The sequence below is a fragment of the Danio rerio genome, chromosome 8 (assembly GCF_049306965.1).
Source record: "Danio rerio strain Tuebingen ecotype United States chromosome 8, GRCz12tu, whole genome shotgun sequence".
In the NCBI taxonomy this organism is placed as follows: Eukaryota; Metazoa; Chordata; class Actinopteri; order Cypriniformes; family Danionidae; genus Danio; species Danio rerio.
Window position 1 is genome coordinate 50,034,081 of NC_133183.1, and position 26,385 is coordinate 50,060,465.

Below are 26,385 nucleotides of genomic sequence, written 5' to 3' on the forward strand. Positions count from 1 at the left end.
TTCGCCGTGGCCGTCGCCGTCACTGACGTGCACCTCTCAAAAAATGTAACTACATGTCGCAACAAAGCGTAGCGCAAGCTCTGTGATTGGTCGGCTTGGTAGCGCTGACGAGTCTGGGCGGGACCGAGAGCCGCGCGAATGGCGCGAACCCAATGTAGCGATTGTTTACAAGTGTGGAGTCCCGTGAAGGAGCTTCGGATGGAAAGTTTTGTTTTGTGTTTACCTCATAGTTAAAGCTGTTGCACGTCCGCCGGTTCCTGCCTCAAAATGAGCGAATTTGAGTCACTTGTACAACCAGGAAGTGTTCAGGAAACGCAAAACAGAAGCGAAGAAACTCGACACAGAGGAACATTTACACCTCACTGCCAACTAGCATTTCAGAAGTGTTAATGCAGACCAACAGAGACAGCCAAAGAAGTATAAATGCACAGCTGCGCGCGTTGCCTGCGCCGTGAGTTACGCCGGTCACTTGAAGCAGAAGTATAAACCAGGCTTAAGACCTTGATTAGCTTGTTTGGGTGTGTTTAATTAGGGTTGGAGCTCAAATCTGCAGGACACCGGCCCTCCAGAAACAAGTTTGGTGACCACTGGTTTAAACTATAAAATGTTAAATTTCAGCATCATTATTTTAGTCTTCAGTGTCAAACGAGTCTTCAGAAATCCTTATAATTAGCTGATTTGCTGCACAACTATTACCAATTATTATTGGTGTTCAATCATTAAAAATGGTTATTAATATTTTCAGTTGTGACGAGCTGAAAGCGGTCACTTAATGTCCACATGGGGGCGGTGTATTTTAAAAACGTCTCTCAATCGTAGGAAAAGGGTAAAAGAAGGAAGTGTTTGTTCACCAGGTTCAGAGCATGCGGAGCTTCGTCCAGGAGCTCAGGCAATGATGGCTCGGTCTGAAATGAAGTCGTCGGGCTGAGAGACAATGTGTTTGTTTGCGAGAGCACGCTTTTGCTCATCCCGTCATAAACCATACATGGAGTGAAATAGTTAAGTTGCCGTAGTGCCATAGACGTACACTGCATCATCGTCTTTTTTAGTCACAAATTAAAGTTAGATCAGCTCACCAGTCCGAAGATTACAGAGGTTAACCAAACAAACACATTGTCTCTCAGCCAGACGACTTCATTTCAGCCCGAGCCATCTTTGCCTGAGCTCCTGGACGAAGCTCCGCATGCTCTGAACCCGGTGAACAAACACTTCCTTTTTTATCCTTTTCTTACGATTGAGAGACGTTTTATAAATACACCGCCCCCATGTGGACATTAAGTGACCGCTTTCAGCTCGTTACACAGTGCAGTTTATTTTGTGTAATGATATGAGTTATATAGTACCGCACCATACTGTACCACTCCATTTGGGGCAGTATTAACATTAGCAGTCACTGTTTTTTTTTTTGTTTGTTTTTTGGCTAATGGTTGCAGGCTTTTACATTTACATTTCTAAAGCAACTTAAACACACACACACACACACACACACACACACACACACACACACACACACACACACACACACACATCATAAATGCACACTCAGAGAAGTTCAGGGGAGGTGTCATTGACCTACAGCCAATGAGAGCCAAGATACAAAGCAATTAGAAGTTCAAGAGTGAAGTTAACCCCCTGGCAGTGTAAGGGTTTTTTTACGATAGATTTATGCACTTGTGTAAGCTTAAAAAAAGGACCACTATCCAATACATTATATAGCATGGATAAAAGAGCCAGGATAAAATGCCAAACTAGTCCAAAAATGTGTTCGTCTGACAGAAGAAAGTCATATACACCGAATGATTTGAGGGTGATTAAATTATGAGGTAATTCATTTTTATTGTTGGGTAAACTATTTCTTTAAAGCCAAAATGAAATTCAGGGGGAGGAGTCACAGACTTACAACCAATGAGAGAGCAAGATACAAGGTGAAGGAATATAGGTTCATTATGTAAGTGACTTGATTGTTGTTGCAAGTAACCCGTGACTTATGCCTGCATTAGGATAAATGGGTGAGGGTCAGTGAGAAGGTGCAGATTGTTCATTTCTCAATGAATTTATGAGCAATCTAGGTTTAAATCTTGGTCATAGCAAAAACATTTGATGCTACCAAAGAGCCAATCATGGACTTTGTTTTCATCGCAGCTTCCTTTCCATTGGATGCGATTGCACAGCAACAGTGAACGTGATGTGGATTTGGTTGTCACTTTACATTTATGGTCAGTAGAGCCTCAGGAGGAAAGTCAATGAGCGAGATAGATAGAGAGAGAGAGACAGAGAGGGGGCACTGAAAGTTCAGAACTCTTATATAAGTGTACTCCATGTTGTTGATATGTTTATAGGTCAAATATGTAAGGCATAATGTAAAGTCAGTGGGTCATTATATTTACACTGATAATGATCCTCACATTGTACAGTAGGCTGCTTAATACATAGCAAACAAATACTGTAGATATGTAGATGTGAAGTGTTACTTTAGTTTGTTATCTTATACGGGAAAGCGAGTGGTAAATGAGGGAGGTGAAGCAGAAAAGCAGTGATTACTGTTATCGTGTGTGTGTGTGTGTGTGTGTGTGTTTTCAGGCCTGCAGCTGCACCTCTCATCTGTTATGGATAAAGGCATTATTACTTTTAATTCAGAAATTGTTGATGGAGAAGGGTCTGGCTGCAGAGTTGCACTTGCATCTTAAAGGGTCACGAAACACCAAAACACATTTTTTGAGCTGTTGACAGTCGTAAATGTGTCCCACACTGATAAAAACACTATTAGGACACCTATATTTCACTAAAAAGTGTAAATTGGTTGTTTTTGCGTTATTTCAAGCAAATTCGTACTTCCGGTTTGAAACTAATTTTTGAAGCTGCGTCACGGCCATGACATAATAGCCTGTATTCCAGCGTGCAGACTGGACGTCTGTGCCAGAGTGTGTCTTATTACGTCCTACAGTGTGATGCATTAATGCATGAGTAAGGCTTGGTTCAAACCAATTAGCGCGCTCTATTGTGCAACTTCATTAATATTCATTACTGTCACAGTGTTTAGATGACAGACACACCACGTTGTATTGGCAAAACAAGCGTGAAGTGTTGCTTTTATAGTTTGCTGCAGTTAAGTTTCGTTTTCCTTTTCTCTCTGTGAGAGCTCAGCTGGAGTCATGTGTGGATTAACAGTGTACGCGACGCTCGACAACAATAACTTACGTGTCTAAGGAGGAACATTGTTTACCTGAGAGCTGTTCTCATCTGCAAACGCTGAGATCTGGATTCGCTTGTAGTCTCCTCTTAATAAAGACGCGGCTCTAGTTGCTGGTGATTGTTCTGTCTCTACAGATTTGGTAAGTGAGCGACCAGTGCTCTTTGTTTATTCAGTTTGTTCGTATCGAACTAAGTTAACTATTGCACCGTGTAAACATGTTAGCACCACAACCAAACTTTAACCTCGTGTAGGGTTTTCACCGCATTTAGTGACCGGAATAACACACGCGGCTTTCTGACAATACCTGCCGAGTGCATCTAAGTTTCCGGGAAATGCTGAGGGCTTTTTTTCTCTCATTCGCCATGCGGTATCAAACATTGCATGAAAAATACACGCTTAGAGCAGTTCCTCAAATCAAATATCTCGTTTTTCGCGAGGGGCATGAATGAATTCCCTGAATGAAAGAGCCAAACTGTAGTTAAAGTCCACCATTTAAGAATTTGGCAAATAATTCGACTACAGATGTCCATGAAGGCTAAACACCATCACTTTCTCCTCTGTGTGTGTGTGTGTGTGTGTGTGTGTGTGTGTGTGTGTGTGTGTGTGTGTGTGTGTGTGTGTGTGTGTATTTTGACTCTGAAACTCGTGCATGCCCAAATAGACACTCCCACACCATCCCAATTTAGTTCCTCCGACACTCCCCCCTAAACAGAGCTGGACAAGCCCACTTTTCTGACTTTTTCCAAAGTAGAGGTGTGAAAACACCTTGCTGAAAAGAGGGGGTTTCATGGCCCTTTAAGGCTTGCACTCTCGGGCTTGCACGCTCAGGCACCCACGTTTCCTATGCAAGTGATGTCATTTACAATCGACACCTGCACCTGTTACGTCACTTGAAATCAACACAAATAAACCAAAAGCAATTTTCCAGTTTGTTTGCGTTGACAGTGACGACGTTGTCAAATATTTCTAAGTACAAGTTGTACACCTTGACAGAGTCACCCATCCCCTAAAAAGCAGTTAGTACAGGGGTCATCAAAGTTGTTCCTAGATGGCCGGTGTCCTGCAGATCTTAGCTCCAACCCTAATCAAACACACCTGAACAGCTAATCAAGGTCTTACTATGCATACTTAAAACATCCAGGCAGGTGTGTTGAAGCAAGTTGAAGCTAAACCCTGTAGGGACACCGGGCCTCCAGGACCGAGATTAGTGACCCCTGAGTTAGTATGCTTTGATGTAAATTTACCAAAGCAGGCTACTATTAACATCAATTTCAGCAAAGCTTATTATTTATATCAACTATCAGATCTAAATATGCACAGAAGGTATTCTTCCACAGTTATGAATAAAAAACACCAGGCAAATTAGATTTTTAGTTTTTATTCTAAACATTTTAGGGAGATGTAGTATTACAACTAACAGAAACACATTATGGACTTGCAATGATTCTTAAACGACTTGGGAAACTATTCTTTATAACTATTTTTAATAAGTTAGCACGTCTGCGCAGGAGTGCATCCATATGAAATCACAGTTGCAGCGCAGCTTCAACATTCTCTACATGATCCCAGCCCAGTTTTATAGGTCCTCCAAACATCGACTCGCTTAACGTAAAGAAAACGACACAGATGATGTGTAACATTACTGCAGAGCTGTTGTAAGGCAAGCGTTCGTGGTTCGTTACGATCTGTTTACGTAACTATAGCAACTGTAGCACCTGTCGCCGTATGTTGCCAGAAACTACAGTGAAACGGCTCTTACAAAGCGGCAACTGGCAGCCAGTGCAAAAGGATGAGCAGCGGAGTGACACAAACTCTTTTATGTTCATTAAAGACCACTCGTGCTGCTGTGCTCTGGAGCAGCTAAAGAGGTTTGATAGAGTTAGCTTAAAGCCCGGCTAGTAGAGTTGCAATAGTCCAGTCTGGAGAGAACAAAAGCTTGAACAAGGAGTTAAACTGCATGTTCAGATAAGAAGGGTCGGACCTTTCTGATGTTATAGAGTGCGAATCTGCAAGATCGAGCAGTTCTAGAAATGTGGTCAGAGTTTTAGTGGGTCATAAATCGTTACTCTAAGGCTTTTCACCGTTTTGAATGCAGCAACGGTTGCCCCATCCATCTGGATTGAAAACTTATGATGTAGAGTCGGGTTGGCAGAAACTTCAAGCATTTCCATTTTCGTGAGGTTAAGCTGAAGATGATGATCTTTTATCCAGTGTGAAATTTCTGACAGGCAGGCTGAGATGCGAGCTGGAACAGAGGGATCATCAGGGTGAAAAGAGAGGTATAGCTGGGTATCACCAGCATAGCAATGGTAGAAAAATCCATGTTTCTGGATGACTGATCCTAAAGATGTCGTGTAAATGGAGAAGAGAAGTGGCCCAAGAACAGAGCCCTGTGGTACCCCAGTGTTTAGATGCTGTAGGTTGGACACCTCTCCCCTCCAAGACACCCTGAATGACCTGTCAGAGAGGTAAGATCTAAACCACTGAATAACAGTGCCTGCAAAGCCCAGTGACTCAAGCATAGATATCAGGATCTGTTGGTTTACAGTGTCAAAAGCAGCTGACAAACTCCAGCAAGATGAGGACTGATGATTTAGAGTCTGCTTTAGCCAGTCTGAGATCCTCCATGACCGAGAGTAGGGTTGTCTCAGTTGAGTGTCTTTTCTCAAAGCCAGATTGCTTGTTGTCCATGAGGTTGTTTTGAGTAAGAAAGTCCAGGACTTATAGAAATAAAATGAAACAACATCTGTCTCATAAGTTTCATTTCTGAACATCTGAATCAAACAAAATCTGCATATTTTCAGGTTGGCCAAGCTCATGCGCATGTGCACTTAAAAGGATCATGACACAAACTTCATTTATGGCCGTTCTACACAATGACTAGGGTCACTTGATGATTTCCAAAACTCAGATAAATTTTATTTAACTATTAGAATTACCATATTTTATTCATAACCCACTGAAGATAGTTAATAGTTACAGTAAAGAAACAACAACAACATACATACAAATAAAAATCCATCCACCTTTAAATTTTTTTTTTTCCATAGGGTTGCGACTCCTGGGGTTTAGATTAACCACACAGCAATAGTATCAGCTGCAGCAGATTGATTTTACGTTAAACATTCTGACAAACTTTATGGCACTCTAATACATTAACAATAATATAATTGAGGTTAATAGGAAATTACATTAATAAATAACTATAATTGTTATATGGTTATAAGACTGTTGAATTTTATCAATATGCTCATGTTTATATAGGCCTATAGTTGTGTGTGCAATGTTTTTATATTATTAACCACCTTCGAGAAAAATCGGGGTTGCTAGTCACTGACATTTTTATTTTGGGGGTCGCTGGCTGAAAACTTTGAGAACACCTGATCTAAAACACTCTTAAATTAGCATTTTCTCAGCCTCTTATGTTATTGTTCAGTTTTCACGTTAAAGGCAATGAAAATAACATTTTCCTTGGCATAAAAGTGAAATTACTGAACCTATACACACATGAGTTTGATAAGAATGTTCATTTTAGAAAAACATTTTAGTTGAAACTTTAAGGCTTTTGGATCTGAACTCTTCATATTCTTTTAATGATACAGGTGAAGGTGTTTTTTAGAAAATAATTAAGAAAATGTGTTCTTAAATGTTTCAAATTATTTTGAAAATAAAAAAGGAACTATTAATGACCAAATTCTTATTTAAACACACAAATATTTGCATAAATGTACTTTTTAAATTAATTTGTTCTCAGTTTTTTTTATATAAATGAAAAATATATACTAAAAACCGTATTTCTTACCATTTTTATCTTTTTGAAAGCTCACTGTGGTCACACGTTTCTAGAATTGTTTTTTTTTTTTCATAATGATTAGGAAATAAGCTAAATTGAGAGATTGAAGCTGCGGTCACACTGGACTTTTCTCCCCATAGATTTCCATTCATACGCACACAAATTCGTGAGACTGGAAGCGCAAGCTTGTGCGGCAAGTTTTGCAAATTGCGTCGTTAGAAAGTTAAAACTTGGTGAACTCTGACTTGCTAAGACCAACCGATGATCAAAACATGACCTCTCTAAAAAATGTAAAATATGGTGCAATCGCTCACTTTTTTAATGTCTAATCATCTTGTTTAATCCCGCCTTTTTTCGCAGTGCCGTACTACAGAATTACGCTCAAGCTCAAACACTAGTGTGACCGCAGCATAATAAGTGGTTGATTACCAAGCTTTAATGCAGCCCTGAAGAATAAATATCATGGCTAGAAAAACTTCTCAGCCAATCAGATTCAAGTACCAGAATGAAGGATAGATATGCACTATGAATAAAGATAGATAGTAAGTCAGCAAGTAATGTGTATTGCCATACACCCACAGCTCTTCACAATCATGAGGGGGGGGGGGGTCTCTCCACTTGGATGATGTGATGGTATCCACAGGACAACGGCACCAGTGCACTCACCACACACCAGCTATAGGGGGAGTGGAGAGACAGTGATAGAGCCAATTCGTTGAATGGGGATGATTGGGAGGCCATGATGGGTAAGCGGCGATGGAGGGAATTTGGCCAGGACACCAGGGATACACCTCTGCTCTTTACAAGAAGTGCCATGGGATTTTAAATGACCACAGTCAGGAACTTGGTTTAACATCTCATCTGAAAGACAGTGCTTACTGACACTATAGTGTCACCTTATCGTTACTGGGGCATTAGGACTCACACAGACCGCAGGTTGATTGCCCCCTGCTGGCCCCACTAACACCACATCCAACAGCAACCTAGTTTTCCCCATGTGGTCTTCCATGCAGGTACTGACCAGGCTCAGCTCTGCTTGCCTTGATATGGCTTTGACATAGTGGTAAAGCCTCATCAGCTGGCATCGCTCTCTCTCTCTCTCTCTCTCTCTCTCTCTCTCTGTAGCCCATGCATGAAGTTGGCACAGGCCCGGCTGGAGACTTGATCAGAGGAATGGGAGAAGAGCCGAATTCCTCCGCCTTCTGGCCTCTCCCTTCTGTCACTGGCGGTCAGCGTGTGTCCATCTCTCTGATTGCCCTCTCACAGATCTGTGTGTCGCAGTGTGTGGCAGGACGGCCAGTGTGATGAGAGATCTGAATCTGCCTTGGCAACAGCAGCCATTCAGAATTACAGATCAGCAGTCTCATGATGACTACTCAAACTAGAGAGGAGCTTGTGCAGCTGTGTGTGTGTGTGTGTGTGTGTGTGTGTGTGTGTGTGTGTGTGTGAGAGAGATAGTGTGTGTGTGAACATCATTGATTTTACAGATATGAAGTATGATAGCAGAAGGTTGGAGGTCAGACAGTGATTGCTGCATTAGTCAGGCAGGTCAGGATGTTAATCCAGGGCAGTCGTTCACACATCCTGCTAAGTCTGTGTGTGTGTGCGTGTGTGTGTTCCTATCATGAATGATTCAGTTGTGTATGTTAGAGATAAACGCTTTTAATACCGGCTCCTATATTTTCTACTTAAACATTACAAAGGATTGTTTTGTATATGTTAGTATGGTAATACTATGGTATTTGAAGTACCATTTAAATCTAAAAAATAAAACAGTGGCATAGTAAACAATAGAAAAAAAAGTACCAGAGTGTTACAATCTGATGCTATCGTTGTATCATGGTACTACTATTATTGTATTTGTTTTTATTTTTTTTTAAGTTCACAATAAATAATGAATCAAATAAATCAGTTACTAGAAATGGGCCATTACGGTGGCTCAGTGGTTAGCACTGTCGCCTCGCAGCAAGAAGGTCACTGTTTTGAGTCCCGGCTGTGTCAATTGGCATTTCTGTGTGGAGTTTGCATGTTCTCCCCGTATTCGCGTGGGTTTCCTCTGTGTGTTCCGGTTTTCCACACAGTCCAAAGTCACACTATAGGTGAGTTGAATAAGCTAAGTCCAAAGACACACTATAGGTGAATTGAATAAGCTAAATTGGCTGTTGTGTGTGTGCGTTTGTGTGAATGAGTGTTTATGGTGTTTCCCAATAATGGGTTGGGGCTGGAAGGGCATCTGCTGTGTAAAACATATGCTGGAAAAGTTGGCTGTTAATTCCGCTGTGGTGACCTCTGATATATATATATATATATATATATATATATATATATATATATATATATATATATATATATATATATATATATACAGTATATACACAGCTGAGGTCAGAATTATTAACCCCCCTTTGAATTTTTGTTTTTAATTTAGAATTATTTACTAAATTATGTTTAACATAGCAAGGAAATTTTCACAGTATGTCTGATAATTGTATAATATATAATAATCTGATAATTTATTTTGGCTAGAATAAAATAAGTTTTAATAAAAAAAAAATAATAATTTTAGGGACAAAATTATTAGCCCCTTTAATCTAATTTTTCTCCGAATGTCTTGAGAACAAACCACCGTTATAGAATAACTTGCCTAATTACCCTAACCGGCCTATTGAACCTAATTAACCTAGTTAAGCCTTTAAATGCCACTTTAAGCTGTATAGAAGTGTCTTGAAAAATATCTAGTCAAATATTATTTACTGTCATCATGGCATAGATAAAATAAATCAGTTTTTTAGAAATAAGTTATTAAAACTATTATGTTTAGAAATGTGTTAAAAAATTTCCTCTCCACTAATCAAAATTTGGGGGAAAAAATAACTTCAACTGTATATGTATATACACACACACACACACACACACACACACACACACACACACACACACACACACACACACACACACACACACACACACACACACACAATTGTTTGAAATTGAATAGCAAATAAAATTATATTGTTCCTAATTATAGATTCAATTTTGTTATTCTGCACTTCTGTTGACTGGGTTTTGTGTTGTAAATGTGGTCCTGTGATGCCACCTTGTGGTTAAACTTGGAAAACAGTATTCAACATGGTTACATTTATCCTTGTAAATCCTGACATAACAAAATCCAGAAACTATTGTGCTGGATAGTAACAGATGAATTGCACTGAATGCAATTGTGAATTTAAAGCTTTTTTTAAAAGCCTCTTCACCTGTAATTGTTTGCAATATTTTAGTTAGTAACGATGTATAAATCAATACATTACTACTACTACTATTACTACTACTACTACTACTACTACTACTACTACTACTACTAATATTAATAATAAATATAATTATAATACTTTTACTATTATGTTTTTGTCATAAGACCACAAGTTTTTTTCAATTTTCAAAAAATTATGATTATTACTGGAAAGCAGATTTGATTGATTTTAATTTTTAAGTCAGCAATAATGAAGACAGCGGCATGGTGGCTCATAGGTAGCACTTTCACCTCATAGCAAGAAGATCGCTGGTTCTCTCACAGTACAAAGACATACACTATAGGTCAATTGTGAATAGGTGAATAAATCTAAATTAGCTGAAATGTATGAGTGCATGTGTGAAAGAGTGTGTATGGGTGTTTTCCAATACTGTGTTGTGGCTAGAAGGGCATCTGCAGTGTAAAACATGTGCTGGAATAGTTGGTGGTTCATTCCACTGTGGCGATCCCTGTTAAAGAAGAGACTAACGGAACAAAAATGAATGAATGGTTTTGATTCAACCCCATTTTGATTATGCTACCTCTTTTTGGTAGTAGCTGCTCCAAGAATATAAAGAAAAAATTGCAAAAGGCACAAAATAAACTAGTACAAATAATGTAAAAAAATCATCCTAGAGCACATTTGCACAAAGAGTTTTTTAAATAATTAGGCATTTTAACTGTTAGTAATAGAGTATGTTTTTTTTAACTGGGAATGGTACGTAAAATGTTTAATAATGTGGTTCCTAGTTATTTGATGAACTGTTTTCAAATGGTAAGGCAACAGCATTCATACAGTACTAGAGGTAGTGATTTTAATATTTGTTTATTTAAATTTTGAAGTCTAGTGGGGAAAATATGTTCTTATATACAAGTGCAATCATGTGGAACATATTACCAAAATCGATCAAGAAAATAAAAGACTTAAGGAGGTTCAAAAAAGCTATCAAAAGATGGTTGTTTGATGAGGATAATTAGATTGCATGGTGGACGAGGATGTTTTATTTTATATGTTACTTGATTGTGAATAGGGTTGCAGCAATAAGGCCATCCGCTGTGTAAAACATATGCTGGATAAGTTGAAAGTTCATTCTACTGTGGCAACCTCTAATTAATAGAGGGAATAAGATGAAAAGAAAATGAATGAATGAATGAATGAAGGAATGCGTTTGTGAATTATTTTATTCCTGTTTTAAAATGTGGAGGTATTGTTTGTTTTATGCATCATCTGTATTTTGAAGCCATAGTTTGTTTTATTTAACAGCGAGCACTGCAATGGAAACATGCCCAGGGCTTAATTGTGTTTTTATCCTCAGCAGTTTTTATTTCAAAATGTATGGGATACTTGTACAGCTTGTCTAAAATCTATCAAATAAAAAAATTCATTTCAATTAAATTAAGACAAGATAATAATAATATTAATAATTATTATGATTATTATAATATGTTTTATTTATAATGCACTTATCTCAGACCCAAAGCACTTACAAAACAGTTAAAAACAACAAAGCACAATAAAACAATAAAGACACAGTGAGAATAAAAAAATATCACAAATTTAAAACAGTCCTAAAAGATGAGTTTTAATTAGCTTTCTAAAACAGTCCAAAGAACCAGCCTTCCTAATGCTGGAAAACAGTATTAAAAATAAGATCCTTTAATAAGATCCAAAAAAATGCATTATGTGGTTGTTCATAGCTCTGTTATAACCCTTTAACCTTCATTTGTTTCTGTATAAATGTATAACAAATACAAACATGTGACCTGATACAGGCTGACATTGAAGTTGCTAAGATTTTAGTTTCAACAAGCCACATTTCAAACAGAGTGAAATGAAATGTAATAATGAGAGAATATGACCAATAAAAACACAACTCCCTCTACTGTTGAACACATTTTACTGAACTGTCCTGCTTTTAATGCTTCCAGAATGTTTTTATTTTATTTTTTTATTTTATTTTTTTATGAAATGAACTTTCTTAAGGACATTTTTAACAAATACCAAGATTTTTTTCAAATCATGTATTAACACTAAAAATCACACAATTTCCTTGACGTGGGGTGTTGCAGAGATTCGTAAATGACAAATGGGCATTGTGACACAAGATTCAATCGTTTCTTCTAGTATAGTGTGCCGATATCATACCATGTCTGTGACACCTCACGACACCATTGCAGAAAGTCTAGCATGTTTAATTTTTCCCCCATCTTCACGATGAGTTCCGTCACGTGGATGACACTGTGCTCATCATTTCTCGCTTATTACAGTGAGTGCTGCTGTTAATGCACTTGTCGGGTAATCAAAAAATAGGCTGCATGCATAATTATAGCTTACTTATGGGTGGGTCATGAGTGGATAAGATCAATCATTGGTTCTACAAACTTTAACTACGTTTTCTAAAATATTAAGGTGTTTAGCGGAAAGTGTTATATTGCACTTGTTTTGAAGCTCATCACCTCAAATGTTATTCGTGTTTGTTGATAACTGATCAACAAAAGATACATAAAAATTAAGTAAAAAATTCAAAAAGATATATTTTTTTAAGAAAATATACAAATTATTTTTTTGTTTGTGCCCCTCAACTAACTGTATGGGTGGATGATTTATTTTACTCTGAGGAAAATAAGGATTAAATGAATGCTTCACTTTAATTGTATCACAAATCTCATTTATATATTTGCTGATTTTAAACAAAGTGTACAAAACCACCAACACACAAACACAGAAGCACATTGACTTGTAGCTTACATGTAGATCATGATGGTATGCTCATCAAAAGCTTGCAAATCCTTTACTTTCTGTCTTTGTTCATTTACAGATTCCAGTGGACGCCCTGTATGTGCTGAATGTAAGCCTGGATTCACTGGCCCGACATGTGACTCCTGCACGGATGGTTTGTTTAAATCGGCAGGGACGTGCATCCCCTGTGACTGTAATGGGAACGCGGACCCTCGCTCCGTGCCACAAATATGCCACCCTGAGACGGGCCACTGCCACCGCTGCGTCAACCACACAACGGGAGCTCACTGTGAGATCTGTGCTCGTGGATACACGGGGGACGCCCGACGTCACAACTGCACCCTGAGAGGTATGATGCATTTTGGGAACATCGTCGCTTACATGCCTTAAATTACTGATTACAGTTCTCTCAGGTGTAGTTAGAGTAAAATAGAATAGTAAAGGAGATGTTAGGTTACAAGATTCACTTTAAAATTATACCAAAATTGAACAGGTACACCTCTGTCTGTGTGTGAGTATGGGAGGCTTTTCAATTTAGGTTGGTAAAACCTAGGAGAAAACCTCACAACAGCTGCAGAGTGACACTAGTCAGAATTCCAATACAGATTTTCCTCTGTAACCTTTAAATAAATGCAGATTACAGTTTTTCTCCATTGGTTTGACTCTTCTTGAAACAGAAAAAACAGGCCTGTAAATAGTTTAAAATTCTATACAGAATTTTTGATCAATATTTCATCAAGCAGTAAGATTAACATGTAAAATCGTTCATGTTTAATCTATTTAGCTAACTAACTCATTCTCCAGGAATTTGGTGCTGTTATGAACTGCAAATACATTTAGGGTTGCCACCAGTCCCTCAAAATATGGAATCGTCCTGTATTTGAGAATGAAATTGCGCGTCCCATTTTGTAGCGACTGCAAAAGTACTGCAAAGAGTTGGAGGAAACAGATACCTGGCTGCAGAGTGTTAGAAATGGTTATCAAGCCAACTGCATGATTTGTCGGAGGGCGTTCTCTGTGGCTCTGTCGTGCGATAACATGCAGTTGTGTTACAGTTACAGTGTTACAGTTTAGCACAACACTATAGCTCACTTGGAAAAGCTCATACCTTTCCCAAAATAGTTCACTCATGTGTCAAAACTAAATTTCCTTCTCATTTAAACAGTCAGTGCCCCCAAAATGCTTTGTCCCTTTAGCATTGTGTAAGCACTGCAAGTCAAAAATGTTTAGATGATTTGTCATTATGGCAAAGGACCACTAAAATATCCCTCATATCCACCTTACAGTTGTAAGGTCCATCCAGTTGGTCCAATGACGGTATCCAATGGTGGATGAAGGTTCACTGCATGTTCGGTCTTTCCGGTGCACAATGTTGATTTATATTAAACTTAACTCATATCTGACTCCAATTTTAGTATGAGGTGGTTTAGAATATTAATATATTTATCCTCGTTTTATCTGACTCCAGTTATAAAACATTAAGAAGATTATATCAATATGTAATTTAGATAAATGTTTGAACCTTTTGTCTTCACTAGTAACTATCACATCCGTTCATTCGGGTGCTCATGTCGCTCAGAGAAATCGCCTCGGTCGAAGGCGTCCCTCACAGTCACACTCTGGTCAGTCTTGAATATTAAACAGAGGTAATTGACTAAAACTTTAGATGGCCGATACCAGCGCGCTCGTTCTAAAATACTTTAGTTAGTCCCGCTTAGGTGTACACCCTTGAGTTAAGACAATATCATTTCTAATTAGAGGTTAGGGCATTATTATAAATGTACCCGACTACTGGACTCTATAGTAACTTTGGTTTTCACCAACCCCATGGTTTCCCATATGAACTTAATTTAGAATAATATTACCTTCAAACAAAGGTCGGGTACCCAATCTAGGTTAGTTGTGCAACAACTTGTTGACCTAGACGGAAGTTAACGCCCTTTCCACCTAAGTACACTTGAATCAATATCAAGAGTCTGTCGGATCCCTAAAACACAATTAGTGTGCCCAATGCTCCATCTCAACTGGATTTTAGTCCGTCTACTGACCTGACGCAAGACGTGCGGAAACAAGGATACAGCGTAATCTACTAGAACCAATAATTACAGAGTGAGCAAAATATGTTCAAACACAACAATTTATTAATCAGGTAAATGTATTATGCCAATTCAATCAGTCAATTCATAAATGATCAATACAAAACATCAAATTATCAAAGATAAATCCAAGATGAAAAGATACATACCTGACTTCAAATTATACATAACGTGGAGCGTAAGCTCCATGTTACGGGCTGATCTGGTTAAGCAGAATCGCCCTGAGCCTTTCTCAAACCTTACCTTAAGTAATCCAATAATTCCCTCAAGGAAAGGGGTGTGTGCATAACAAAAGGCATTCACATTTAGTGCTGCCTGTGGAAAAGTCACACCCTTCACAGTGGTTCAAAAGATGCCTGAAGTTATATATTTATTGTTTTGATTATGTCTATTTCTGAGAGAATGAGACCATTGTACCAGTCGCACTGAGACATTTGAAATGATATCAAACATGATAGATAAAGTCACTTTGGTTAATCTAAACATTCAAACATTGAAATAACCATATGTGTGAGTTGGGGTGGTTGAAGCCGAGTTTCAGCAGACTCAGATGCAAATACAGCAGGAACTGTTTTTTCCCGCATTCCCACCTGCTGGGTTGTGAAATCAACAGTCTCTGTTTTCAGCTCATGTTTTGAATTGTCAAAGACATCAAAAATATTTGTAATATTTCAATTCTTACACAGTCTTAGCCCAGCCCACTAATGTTTTTGTCTAGCTAACAGAATACAACTGTGTATAAAACTGAAAAAAGAAAGGATTTTAGGGTAAGAGTTGCCTCAAAGGTTTGACATCACACACTGCACTCATAATGCCAAGGAAATGGTTACTCCTTTTTATATTGTAATGATCAACCACACACAAAGTAAAGTTCCGTACACCAGAGCAAAAAGCTATACAAATAAAAAATAAATAGCTGTAATAAATTGTAATCAAATGTTCTGAGGATTCACCTACTGTATGGTATTCATAGTATTATGGTCTTGACTACTTTTGACAATTGAACAGACTATTGTGCAGGTAATTACATATACAAGGAAATGACGCTGACACATTTTGGAGAGATCACCCATTAGACTGAGAATCAATAATCAGTTTAGATCAACTAAATCTATTTACTTGGAAATTGTGCTAAATGTCGGCTATCTGTACTTAATCATTTGCAAAGATGTACTTAGACATTTGCAATTTGATGAAATGAATGAGAAATTCAAGTCTGTTGTGAACAATTGCTAAGTGGTTTGGAGATTTGTCCATGTTATTTTGAGAATGTAATTTCTGTTTCAAGAAATGAGCCAAAGCAATGGAGGAAAAACTGTAAAATAAAAAAATAAATAAACTATTGCGAAATCATGGTGTTTTCATTAAACAATACTACAATACTATGAGACTAAAACATATTTCCATAACATCTTTTCTGTAGCTTGTCAGACTGTATAAACATGTTTCAATGATGTCATGATGTAATATCTCAGTTGTCATAATATCTGACTGAAGAACAATCAGGACACGCCAAACACAAACACCCAAAGACTTATCGAGAGTTTGATGGCATTAATCCGTAACATGTTCAGTAATCTGAGTGTTGAAATGATATCTCATAGAAAAACATAAGCAATCGGCAACTTCCATTTATAAATACCCAGAGGTGGGTAGTAACGAATTACATTGACTTCGTTACATTTACTTGAGTAAAATTCTTGAGTAACGTGTACTTTTTGAGTACATTTAAACATGTGTACTTTTACTATTACTCAAGTGAATTATTAGAGAAAAATTATTACTCTTACTTCACTACATTTGGCGGCGTTCCTCCATTACTGTTAAAAGACAAGAAATATGAATCATATGACTTGTTTACAAATATCGCAAGGCGCTGCATTGGAGAGGTTGTTTCATGAGAGGTTGCTATAGAGTCGTGTCTCCCGCTTTCGGTTAGAGCACACACACTTATGTTGAAATGATGGCTGTTTATACTGCGGTTCCGAGAGGATGGTCTCGCTGTCTGTGCACTGAGCTTAACGGACCAGGTCACCCACGGCCTCAAGTTCAGTCTATGTTTTCACTCCAAGATATCAACAAGAATAGTTTGAACTGCAGCTCCAACCTAAAGAATCAGGTATTGGTAAATCTCTCAATTATCTTAATTTGATCCTTATTAATGGTAATTATGGAATTACTAAAGGAACTGCTGTTTAATGGAATAACTGATTAGACCTGTGCATAAGTAATTCACACTGTTAACCATTAAAATATAACACTTTTATAGTTTTAATAACTGATATATTTTATCTGCCATGATGACAGCACATAATATTTTACTAGTTTTTTTTTATAATACTAGTATTCAGCTTAAAGTGACATTCAAAGGCTTTACTATGGTAATTAGGCAAGTTAGGGTAATTAGGCATTTTAAAATGGTTATGAAAAACTGCTTTTATTTCAGCCGATATTAAACAAGTAGGCTAAGAATATTATAAATTATATATATAAATATATATATTATATAAAAAAATATTTTTCGAAATACTGTGAAAAATTTCATGGCATGATTGTTGGTGCCAGACGGGCTTGTCTGAGTATTTCAGAAACTGCTGAGCTACTGGGAATTTCACTCATAACCATCTCTAGGGTTTACAGAGAATGGTCCGAAAAAGAGAAATATCCAGTTAGCGGCATTACTGTGGGCACAAAATTCGACAATAGAAGTGTGCCTGGTCTGATGAGTCTAGATTTCTGCTGCAACATTTGGATGCTAGACTCAGAATTCGGTGGCAACAACATAAAAGCATGGATCCATCCTGCCTTGTATCAACAGTTCGGGCTGGGGGTAGTGGTTTATTGTAGTACAGGTGACAAATCTGCAGCAACTGTTTGATGCTATCATGTCAATACAGAGCAAAATCTCTGAGGAATATTTCCTGTACCTTGTTGAAGCTATGCCACGAAGGATTAAGGGCATTCTGAAATCAAAAGGGGATCCAGCCCGGTACTAGTAAGGTGCACCTAATAAAGTATTCTTTTGAAAATCGCTGTAAACATTTACAAATCTAGCTGTTCATTCTTTCTCAAAATACCTCAAAATGGAATTTTGGTAAATGTTTCCAGGCAAAAAAGATTGAAAAATTAAATTGCATACTTGTCAAAAATGAAGGATTTTGATCATTTCCTCTGCAGTTTTTGAATAGATTGTGACTGTTTGTAATCTGAAGCAGTCATGCGTCACTGCATTTTTAATCATTACCCCTTATGGTGTAATCATGCTTCAGTGCTTTTGTTTTTTGAAGTGGTTGCCTGGATATGACTGCATGAATCACGCTTAATGAATGCAAGCTTTATGGTGTCTGGGTCATTTTTACTGATTTTATTACTAGTCATTAGAAGCTCTGTTAGTAAAAGTTGTTTATAGTTGACAGATTGTCTTGATAACATCATTTTTTCATGGAGTATGGTGTCTGACATTAGATTAAGTGTAGAGTGAATGAGGTGGACAAGTTGAAAAACATGTTTAGCTTTCAACAGATATGCCTCATATGCTGCACATACACATAAATCAGCTAAGTGCTAACTTCCGTTTTGCTTGTAAATGCATAAATGGCTTATGTCAAGTGCCGGTGTCACAGTACTTAAAACACAAACATGGAAGTAGTCCATTGTAAATATCATAATGTGATTAAAACGTCATGTCTCGGCTGCTTCCTTTTGGTGACCTATTTGAATTATTTTTTATTGATTTTTTTATATAGAAATAGAATTAGAAACATTTTGAAATCACTGATCACTGTTCAGTTTTTTACTGGGCACATGATACTTATACATGAATATAAAGATTAATAAGAAAATGTGTTAAAATTAAAATTATTACTGTATTATGTAACTGAGCATGTCTAGAGTTCTGAAATGACTATTTGTAGCTGTCAGCTTGACACAGTATGCTGATATTCAATAATTCAATAAATCGTTATAACAAACATTAAGGGTGTCACAATCCTCCAAATCCTCGATTCGATTACATTTTTGATTTTAAAGTAACGGTTCGTTTCAATTATTGATTTTAAAAAGTATAATTTGGGGGCACAAGCTTTGCCATTTTAAGACATTTATGCAATATAATATCTGACCTTTGTTCGCAATGTACCACACATTTAATCTACCATTTAAAATATTTATTAACAATATAATGGTACAATAACCTAAATCTTCAGTCAATTGAAAACTTATACAAAATATACATTGTACTTGGGATTTTGTAGTGCGGTTTCAGCACGCTTATTAAATGCCTAAAACCAGAGTTTTCTACTACTGACTAAGGTTGCATGTCTGCGGCTATAAAGATTCCTTCCGAACTTGCAATTGTCTTTGCATGTGTTGAGTTACTTGGAAGTTTTATTCCGAATAAAGACAGGAGACTAGTTTGTGTTACACTTGTCGGTTTAACAGATACTGTAAATCTATGTTTTCGTGGTGCCTGCTGAGATGCCGTGCCATGTTAGTCGTGCTGCCTGTGGAATAATGTGGTATAAACAGTTTTTTTTTGTCGACAACATGAACGTTGACAACATAACTCACTGGAAATCCAAAATACTTCCACACCAGTGATTTCAGTGAAAGAGGAGGGCGTTCAAGTTCTGTCGTCGGGTCTCCTGCGTCTGCAGTTGCCATGCTATCGTTTGTCTTTGAAGCTTACGGTTTGACTCGCAGCACTTCTTTTTTGCTTGGCAAGCCAAGCTGACATGACATGTGGGCATGCCAGATTCGACAATTCCTTTTTTTGATTCGATTATTGAGATTTAGCATGAATTTTGATAGATTTCGATTTAAAATCGGAATCGTGACACCCTTAACGAACATACACAATATTGATATCTTGGCCACCTTAAAATACTGTAAATTAGTATTTATTGTTTAAACTTAAAGATATCTTTTAAAGGGGAGCTATTAAGTCCTTTTCAGGAAGATGTAAAATCAGATGTACATGCAGTTTCGACTCAAAATACAGCAAAGATCATTTTATATAACCTTTTGAAACTGCCTTTTTTAGGCTTCAAATTGTGCCAGTTTGCTCACTGTCGCTTTAAATTCAAATGAGATTGTGCTCTTTTTCAAAAGAGGGAGGGGCTACAAACATCTGTGCATAAGCAGTGTGAAAAACGGAAAATTTGAAAAGAAGTGTCTCAAGAAAAATCAGTCTATGGAGACTGCAGTGTTCATTAGTGCATCTAAAACTCCGAATTTATAACCCTTTTAGTTGCTGACATTATCTTCAGCTGCTGAAAACTGTAAAGGTGTACGGCTGCCTCCCACTCAGGGCTGTTATTATGCTAACGAGGGAGAGATAGTCACTAATGGGTTGGGCTTTCCCTCTCTGATGACATGTACAATGGGAGAATGTCAATCAAAGAGTTTCTGCAGACTGTTTTCGGTATGATAATACAAAATAGAATGAATTAATTTGAATAATTAGAGGCTATTTTACAGATTTTTTAATGATTTGAGATGAGGCTATTTTACCCTAAAATGAAATTGCGGTAGGGCTCTGCTACTGTAAAACACATTTACTTACTGTAAAGATGCAGCTGCGGTAACTTGCTGGCAACAGTTCTGTCAGTAAGTTACCGCAAAAATAATATAAAATGTCTTAATAGTGTAAATAAAGATTGATTTGATTGATTGATTGATTGCAATTTCACAGTGAAAATTGTATTAAAATCTGTCAGCACTAATAAAATAAAATAAATAAAATCAAAGCCTATTTACAGTGCTTACAGTGTTCAAACGTTGCAGTGCAAATAGAGTAGGCATAAACTCAATCCTAATCTATGTCTTGGTTTCTTTTATTGTTTTAGTTTATAGCAAACCCATTGCTCCAAGTTATTTATTTCAAATTTACTGTATATCTTTTATCATGTCTGCTAACACACTCACCGTTTAATCATTGACTTTCTCTCTCTCTTTCTCTCTCAGCTGTGAAAGTCCTCCCGACAACTTCAGTTTCTTCTACACCTTCTTCCCGCCTCCTCACTTCCTCATCACCCACGACCAACCCAAGCCTCCCGACTCTTCAGTCAGGCACAGGAGACTCCGCAGGACACAACAGCACTGCCTCGGCTCTGACAGTGGTCTCCTGGACGCAATTCAACATCATTATCCTCGCCGTCATCATCGTGGTCGTGGTTCTCCTCATGGGATTTGTCGGAGGGGTGTACACGTACCGTGAGTACCGCAATCGGAAACTCAATGCCCCGTTTTGGACCATTGAGCTCAAGGAGGACAACATCAGTTTTAGCAGCTACCACGACAGCATCCCGCATGCCGATCCAAATGGGCTATTGGAGGAGGAACCGTGTGTGGTTGCGGCTAACGGGCAGTTAGCGCTCGCTACTGCCGCCAACATGTATAAAGCATGAAGTCGTCACTACGATTGTACAATCTTCTTTAATGAGGATAGCTCAGCCAAAACTTTAATTTGCTGTTATTTTGCTACGAGCTGTGGCGAAAGATTTGAGCAAATCAAATTTGAGATTTTCAAAATGCATGGCTGTACTCTCTTGAATCGATTCTGAGCCTAGTTTTTAATACTAAATGGCAGTCTAAGCTAGTTTTAACATTTACATTTATGTCAGTTGGCTTTTATGTCACAAGATTAAACACAGCTCGCGACACTGCAAATTACTTAGCTGAATAATCTTGTTTTCACGTTGTAATCGCTAAGATTATTTTACCTAGCCCATTGACAGATGGAAAAACTCCCTTTTTTTGTCAGATTATTTCTTAAAACAAGACAATATGTTTTACATGTCTAGAAAACGCTTCTTGATTTAAGAGTTTGTAGATATTTGGACTATAATCAAGACAAACACACTAAGTACAAAAAATGCAGGGTTCCACACAAATACCTCATGGTGTCCTAAAACAAATCGTTTAAGTCAGGCGCGCCCAAACTCGATCCTGGAGGGCCGGTGTCCTGCAGATTTAAGCTCCAACTTGCTTCAACACACCTGCAAGGGTGTTTCTAGACTGCCTAGTAAGAGCTTGATTAGCTTGGCCAGCTGTGTCTGATTGGGGTTGGAACTAAACTTTGCAGGACACCGACCCTCCGAACAGAGTCTGGGCTTCCCTGGTTCAAGTTAACGATTGTTTTTGCAAATTTAAGTTGATTGAACATAAAACAATTAAGCTATGCTCCCCAAAAAAGACTCAAGAATTTTGTTGATTCAGCTCATTATAAATTATTTATTTATAATTATTTTAGATTAATCATTAAGTATTGGATGCATGCAGAGTTCGGCTGTTTGTAAGGCATACAGCACCACCTCAATTCAAAAGTGAATATTTTTCACCACAGCTCCACTTTTACTCATTCCAGACTTTTAGTTTTTTTTTTTTTTTTTTTTTTTTTTGTGGGACACACCAAAAGATTTTTAGCTGAAACAGTGGTCCTGGGTGGTTTATAAAATGTATTATAATGTATTGTGGCCTAATGGTTGCAGGTCAGATTATCTTCAGTTTCAACTCCCATTGCATTTTATTGTATACACCAAAAAACAATGAAGTCGGTGGGAGCCGGAATTGTTTACAAACTGTTTTTTATTTCTTCTCATTGAGTAATAAATAGAAAAAAAGATGAGCTTTATATGTGAAACACACATGAAATTCATATGAAACACACACGGAACGTGCTCTCAGACCATTTTAATGTAAAAATCGGAATATTTCAAAATCAGAATGGCACAGTGGCTTAGTGGTTAGCACTGCCGCCTTATAGCAAAAAGGTCTCTGGTTCGAGTCCCAGCTGGGCCAATTGGTATTTCTGTGTGGAGTTTGCATGTTCTCCCCGTGTTTGTGTGGGTTTCCTCTGGGTGCTCCGGTTTCCCTCACAGTCCAAAGACATGCGGTACAGGTGAATTGGATGAACTAAATTGGCTGTAGTATATGAGTGTGTGTATGTGGGAATATGAGAGTGTATGGATGTTTCCCAGAACTGGGTTGCAGCTGGAAAAGCATCTGCTGTGTTAAACATATGCTGGAATAGTTGTCGGTTCATTCCGCTGTGGTCACCCCTGATAAATAAGGGACTAAGCCGAAGGAAAATTAATAAATGATCACATTTCATATGTGTGCCAAAATATCTTTGACACAATGTGTAAAGTGCAGTAAAAATAACCCTTAAAACCCTTAAAAATAACTGCCATATCAAGAAAAAAGCAATATATTTTTTTGATTGCATTTTTAAATCCTAATGTTTCTAATTAACACAATTAATGTTTTTTTTTTTTTCAACACATCCCATAATTTCTAAAATATCAGCCTCTACCAAATGGTAGATTAACGGTTTATGGTAAAAGTACCAGAAATAATAAATATACAAACCTAATATAAATTATATTATAAATTAAAACCTTTTTTAGAATACTAAATTGTAGCCATAAGCCATCAATTATTTCAGTTTCTCAGATGTAACACAGAAATGTACATGTTTTCTTGGTTTTACAATTGACAGTTGACATCCATCAAAAAACAAACAAACAATCAAATATCAGTCTCTTACAATTGTGCTAATGTTAGTACGCCAGCGTTTGCCATTTAAGAGGTAATCGTCTTTGAAAAGTGTGATTTCCACACATTAGTTCTAAGAATTCCTTATATTTACTCCAAAAATATCCTAAAATGTCAACAAAAAATTACATTCTTAAGAAATTATCTCTGTATATTCATGAGTTAATACCAAGCTGTATCATATTTATTGTGTGAATGATCGAAAGTTGATATTTCTCAGCAAACAGTCCATTCAGACTTTTCTACCTTTACCATAAAGTGACCAATCAACCGTTTGGTCGAGCATGTTTTTCAAAAAATTATTACAAACACACTAAATATTTTTCATGGCACCAAGCAACATAACTTTGTAAAGTTAGGGCTCTTAGAGGGTAATATGTCAAAAAAGAGAAATGCTTACCTTGCAAATTTTCATCAAAAACAGTTCACACGTCAGGAGTGAATTCCTTGTTTTTGACTTCAATGGTAGAAGCAATGTTTAGTCGAGTGCTGTTGATTGAGTTAGTGACAACTAGTGGATTTTTTTGGCATAACATACTTCAACCAAACGGTAGAGATGGCTCAATCAGGTTTAGTTAAGTTAGGTACTCCTCTCAAAAAAATAGTCAGTCAAAATGTGGTCAACCATTTGGTCCAGCAGGCAGTTAAAGGGATAAAGGTTACTTGACTAGTTTCACATGTGTGCTATAACATATGAAGCTCATGTGAAGCATTTTTTTTCTGTAAGGAAAGAACAACGTATTGATTTTGGACTGAGCTATCCTTCATAATTATAATGTATATGAAAGAAGATGGGAGCCAAAGCGGACTTCTTTACTCAATTCCACTCACTATTCAGCTCCGCATTGCTTCCTGTGTGATATCCTCATGCAAAGCGTATTTCACTATTTCCTATAACATTGCAGAGAGGACTGAAGGAAATACAAGACAAGCCATTAACCTAACGGTAGCCCTCAGAAATAAACGTCAATTAATTGTGAATACATCGCCTCTTGAATGAGCCTCAAAGGATGTAAAGATGCTTATCTAGCAGGTTGGACTTCTACGTAGATTTTTGAGGCGACAAAGACCTTCCGACCCACATGCCAAGATAATTCCCCCTAACCTGCTGTTGGAATAGCAAACTCACAAAGGAATGAGACCCAATGGGAAATTCACTTGCTATTTTGGATTCTCAACAGAAATCAGAGGACGCTCGTTTAAACAGCAAGGCTTTTGTAAAGGATAACATTGAATGCCAGTTAATGTGTGTGTGTGTAGACTTTGACAGAGACTATTTCAACGGTGGAAATTCACAATTCTTTGGAACGCAAGTCTCGCTGTGATTTCCTCCTGACACGGATTGGACAAACTGAACGCGCTACATAACAGTCATACCTGTAACTCTAGCACCTGTTTCAGCCTTATTGTATCTACAGTATGTGTGAGTGGGTGGATATATGTGTGTGTGGGTGTGGAAGAGAGAGAGAGAGTGTGTGTGTGAAGACAGTTTCAGATCTTAACTGTGTAGAGCTGGATTCTACGCAGGAATGTACAAAAGACTGGATTGAATCTGCTGCCTAGTTTCACTAAAAACTGATCAAATGTTTGACGTTGTAGACACGAAAGCCATGCAGAGTGCAAAACGACCCAGGAGGAGCGTGTTCAGAGGACTTATAAGGCACGACGGTGGACACATTGTGTTTTTTTCCCTGCAAGGACCCTTTTAAATGTGATTCAGGATCATTTTTGGCTGATTTGGACAAAGGACCGGTGTTTGAATTTGTGTGTGTCTGTCAGTGTGATCTTTTTTTTTTATTATAATTATGATTTGTCTTGTTAATTCCTATTTATTTATCATTTGTGTTTGTCTCTGTGGTCTTATTTTATTGATGTTTTTCACTCTTCATGCTGCATTGTACAGTGTACCATATACCGAATGCAAACTCTGTAGGTCGAGTTGTGAGCACAACCTCAAAGATGTGTTGGAAGTCTTATTTTCTCCTCTTATTTTTTTGGTTCTAATTTATTTAGTCAGGTTTCGTGTTAATAATTCACAGTATACAAAGGGATGTCAGTGGAAAATCCTGTATTTTCTCATTCCTGAATGGTCAAATGACTGAAATTAAAGGAATATTGAATCAAAGGAATCCTTCAATGAGATTGCATGTCTTTCAACGTCTTTCCAGAAATAATTAAAACACATTTGACTTGATTTCTTTCATATTGTAGATGCCTATATTAGGGCTGCATGATATTGGTAAAATTGACATTACAATAATTTTTTTCTCTGCAATATATATTGCGATACAAATACAATTTTAACAGATTACTTAAATAGCTCTATTTACCAAGCCATAGAATAAACTTTACATTGACTGGGATGATTTTTTAGATACATTTAAAGTCATAATTATTAGCCCCCCTGTATTATTAGCCCCTGTTTATTTTTCCCCATTTTCTATTTAATGGAGAGAAGATTTTTTTCAAAACATTTCTAAGCATAATAATTTTAATAACTCATCTCTAATAACTGATTTATTTTCTCTTTGCCATGAAGACAGTAAATAATATTTGACTAGATATTTTTGAAGACACTTCTAGACAGCTTAAAGTGACATTTAAAGGCTAAATTAGGTTAACTAGGCAGGTTAGAGTAATTAGACAAGTTATTGTATAACAGTAGACCATCAAGAAAAAATATAGCTTAAAAGGGCATAATAATTTTGACCTTAAAAT

General features: G+C 37.3%; 1 protein-coding gene across 1 annotated transcript in view; it reads left to right on the forward strand.

The window, feature by feature from the left end:
* The window catches only part of si:ch211-158d24.2, an 81,676-nt gene extending 55,884 nt beyond the window's left edge, over positions 1–25,792 (forward strand). The window contains exons 5-6 of the mRNA XM_684205.11: positions 13,095–13,364; positions 21,076–25,792. Coding sequence (XP_689297.6) covers positions 13,095–13,364; positions 21,076–21,518 — 713 coding nt within the window. The 3' untranslated portion in view covers positions 21,519–25,792. The remainder of the gene's footprint in view (positions 1–13,094; positions 13,365–21,075) is intronic.
* The last annotated feature ends 593 nt before the right edge of the window (positions 25,793–26,385 follow it).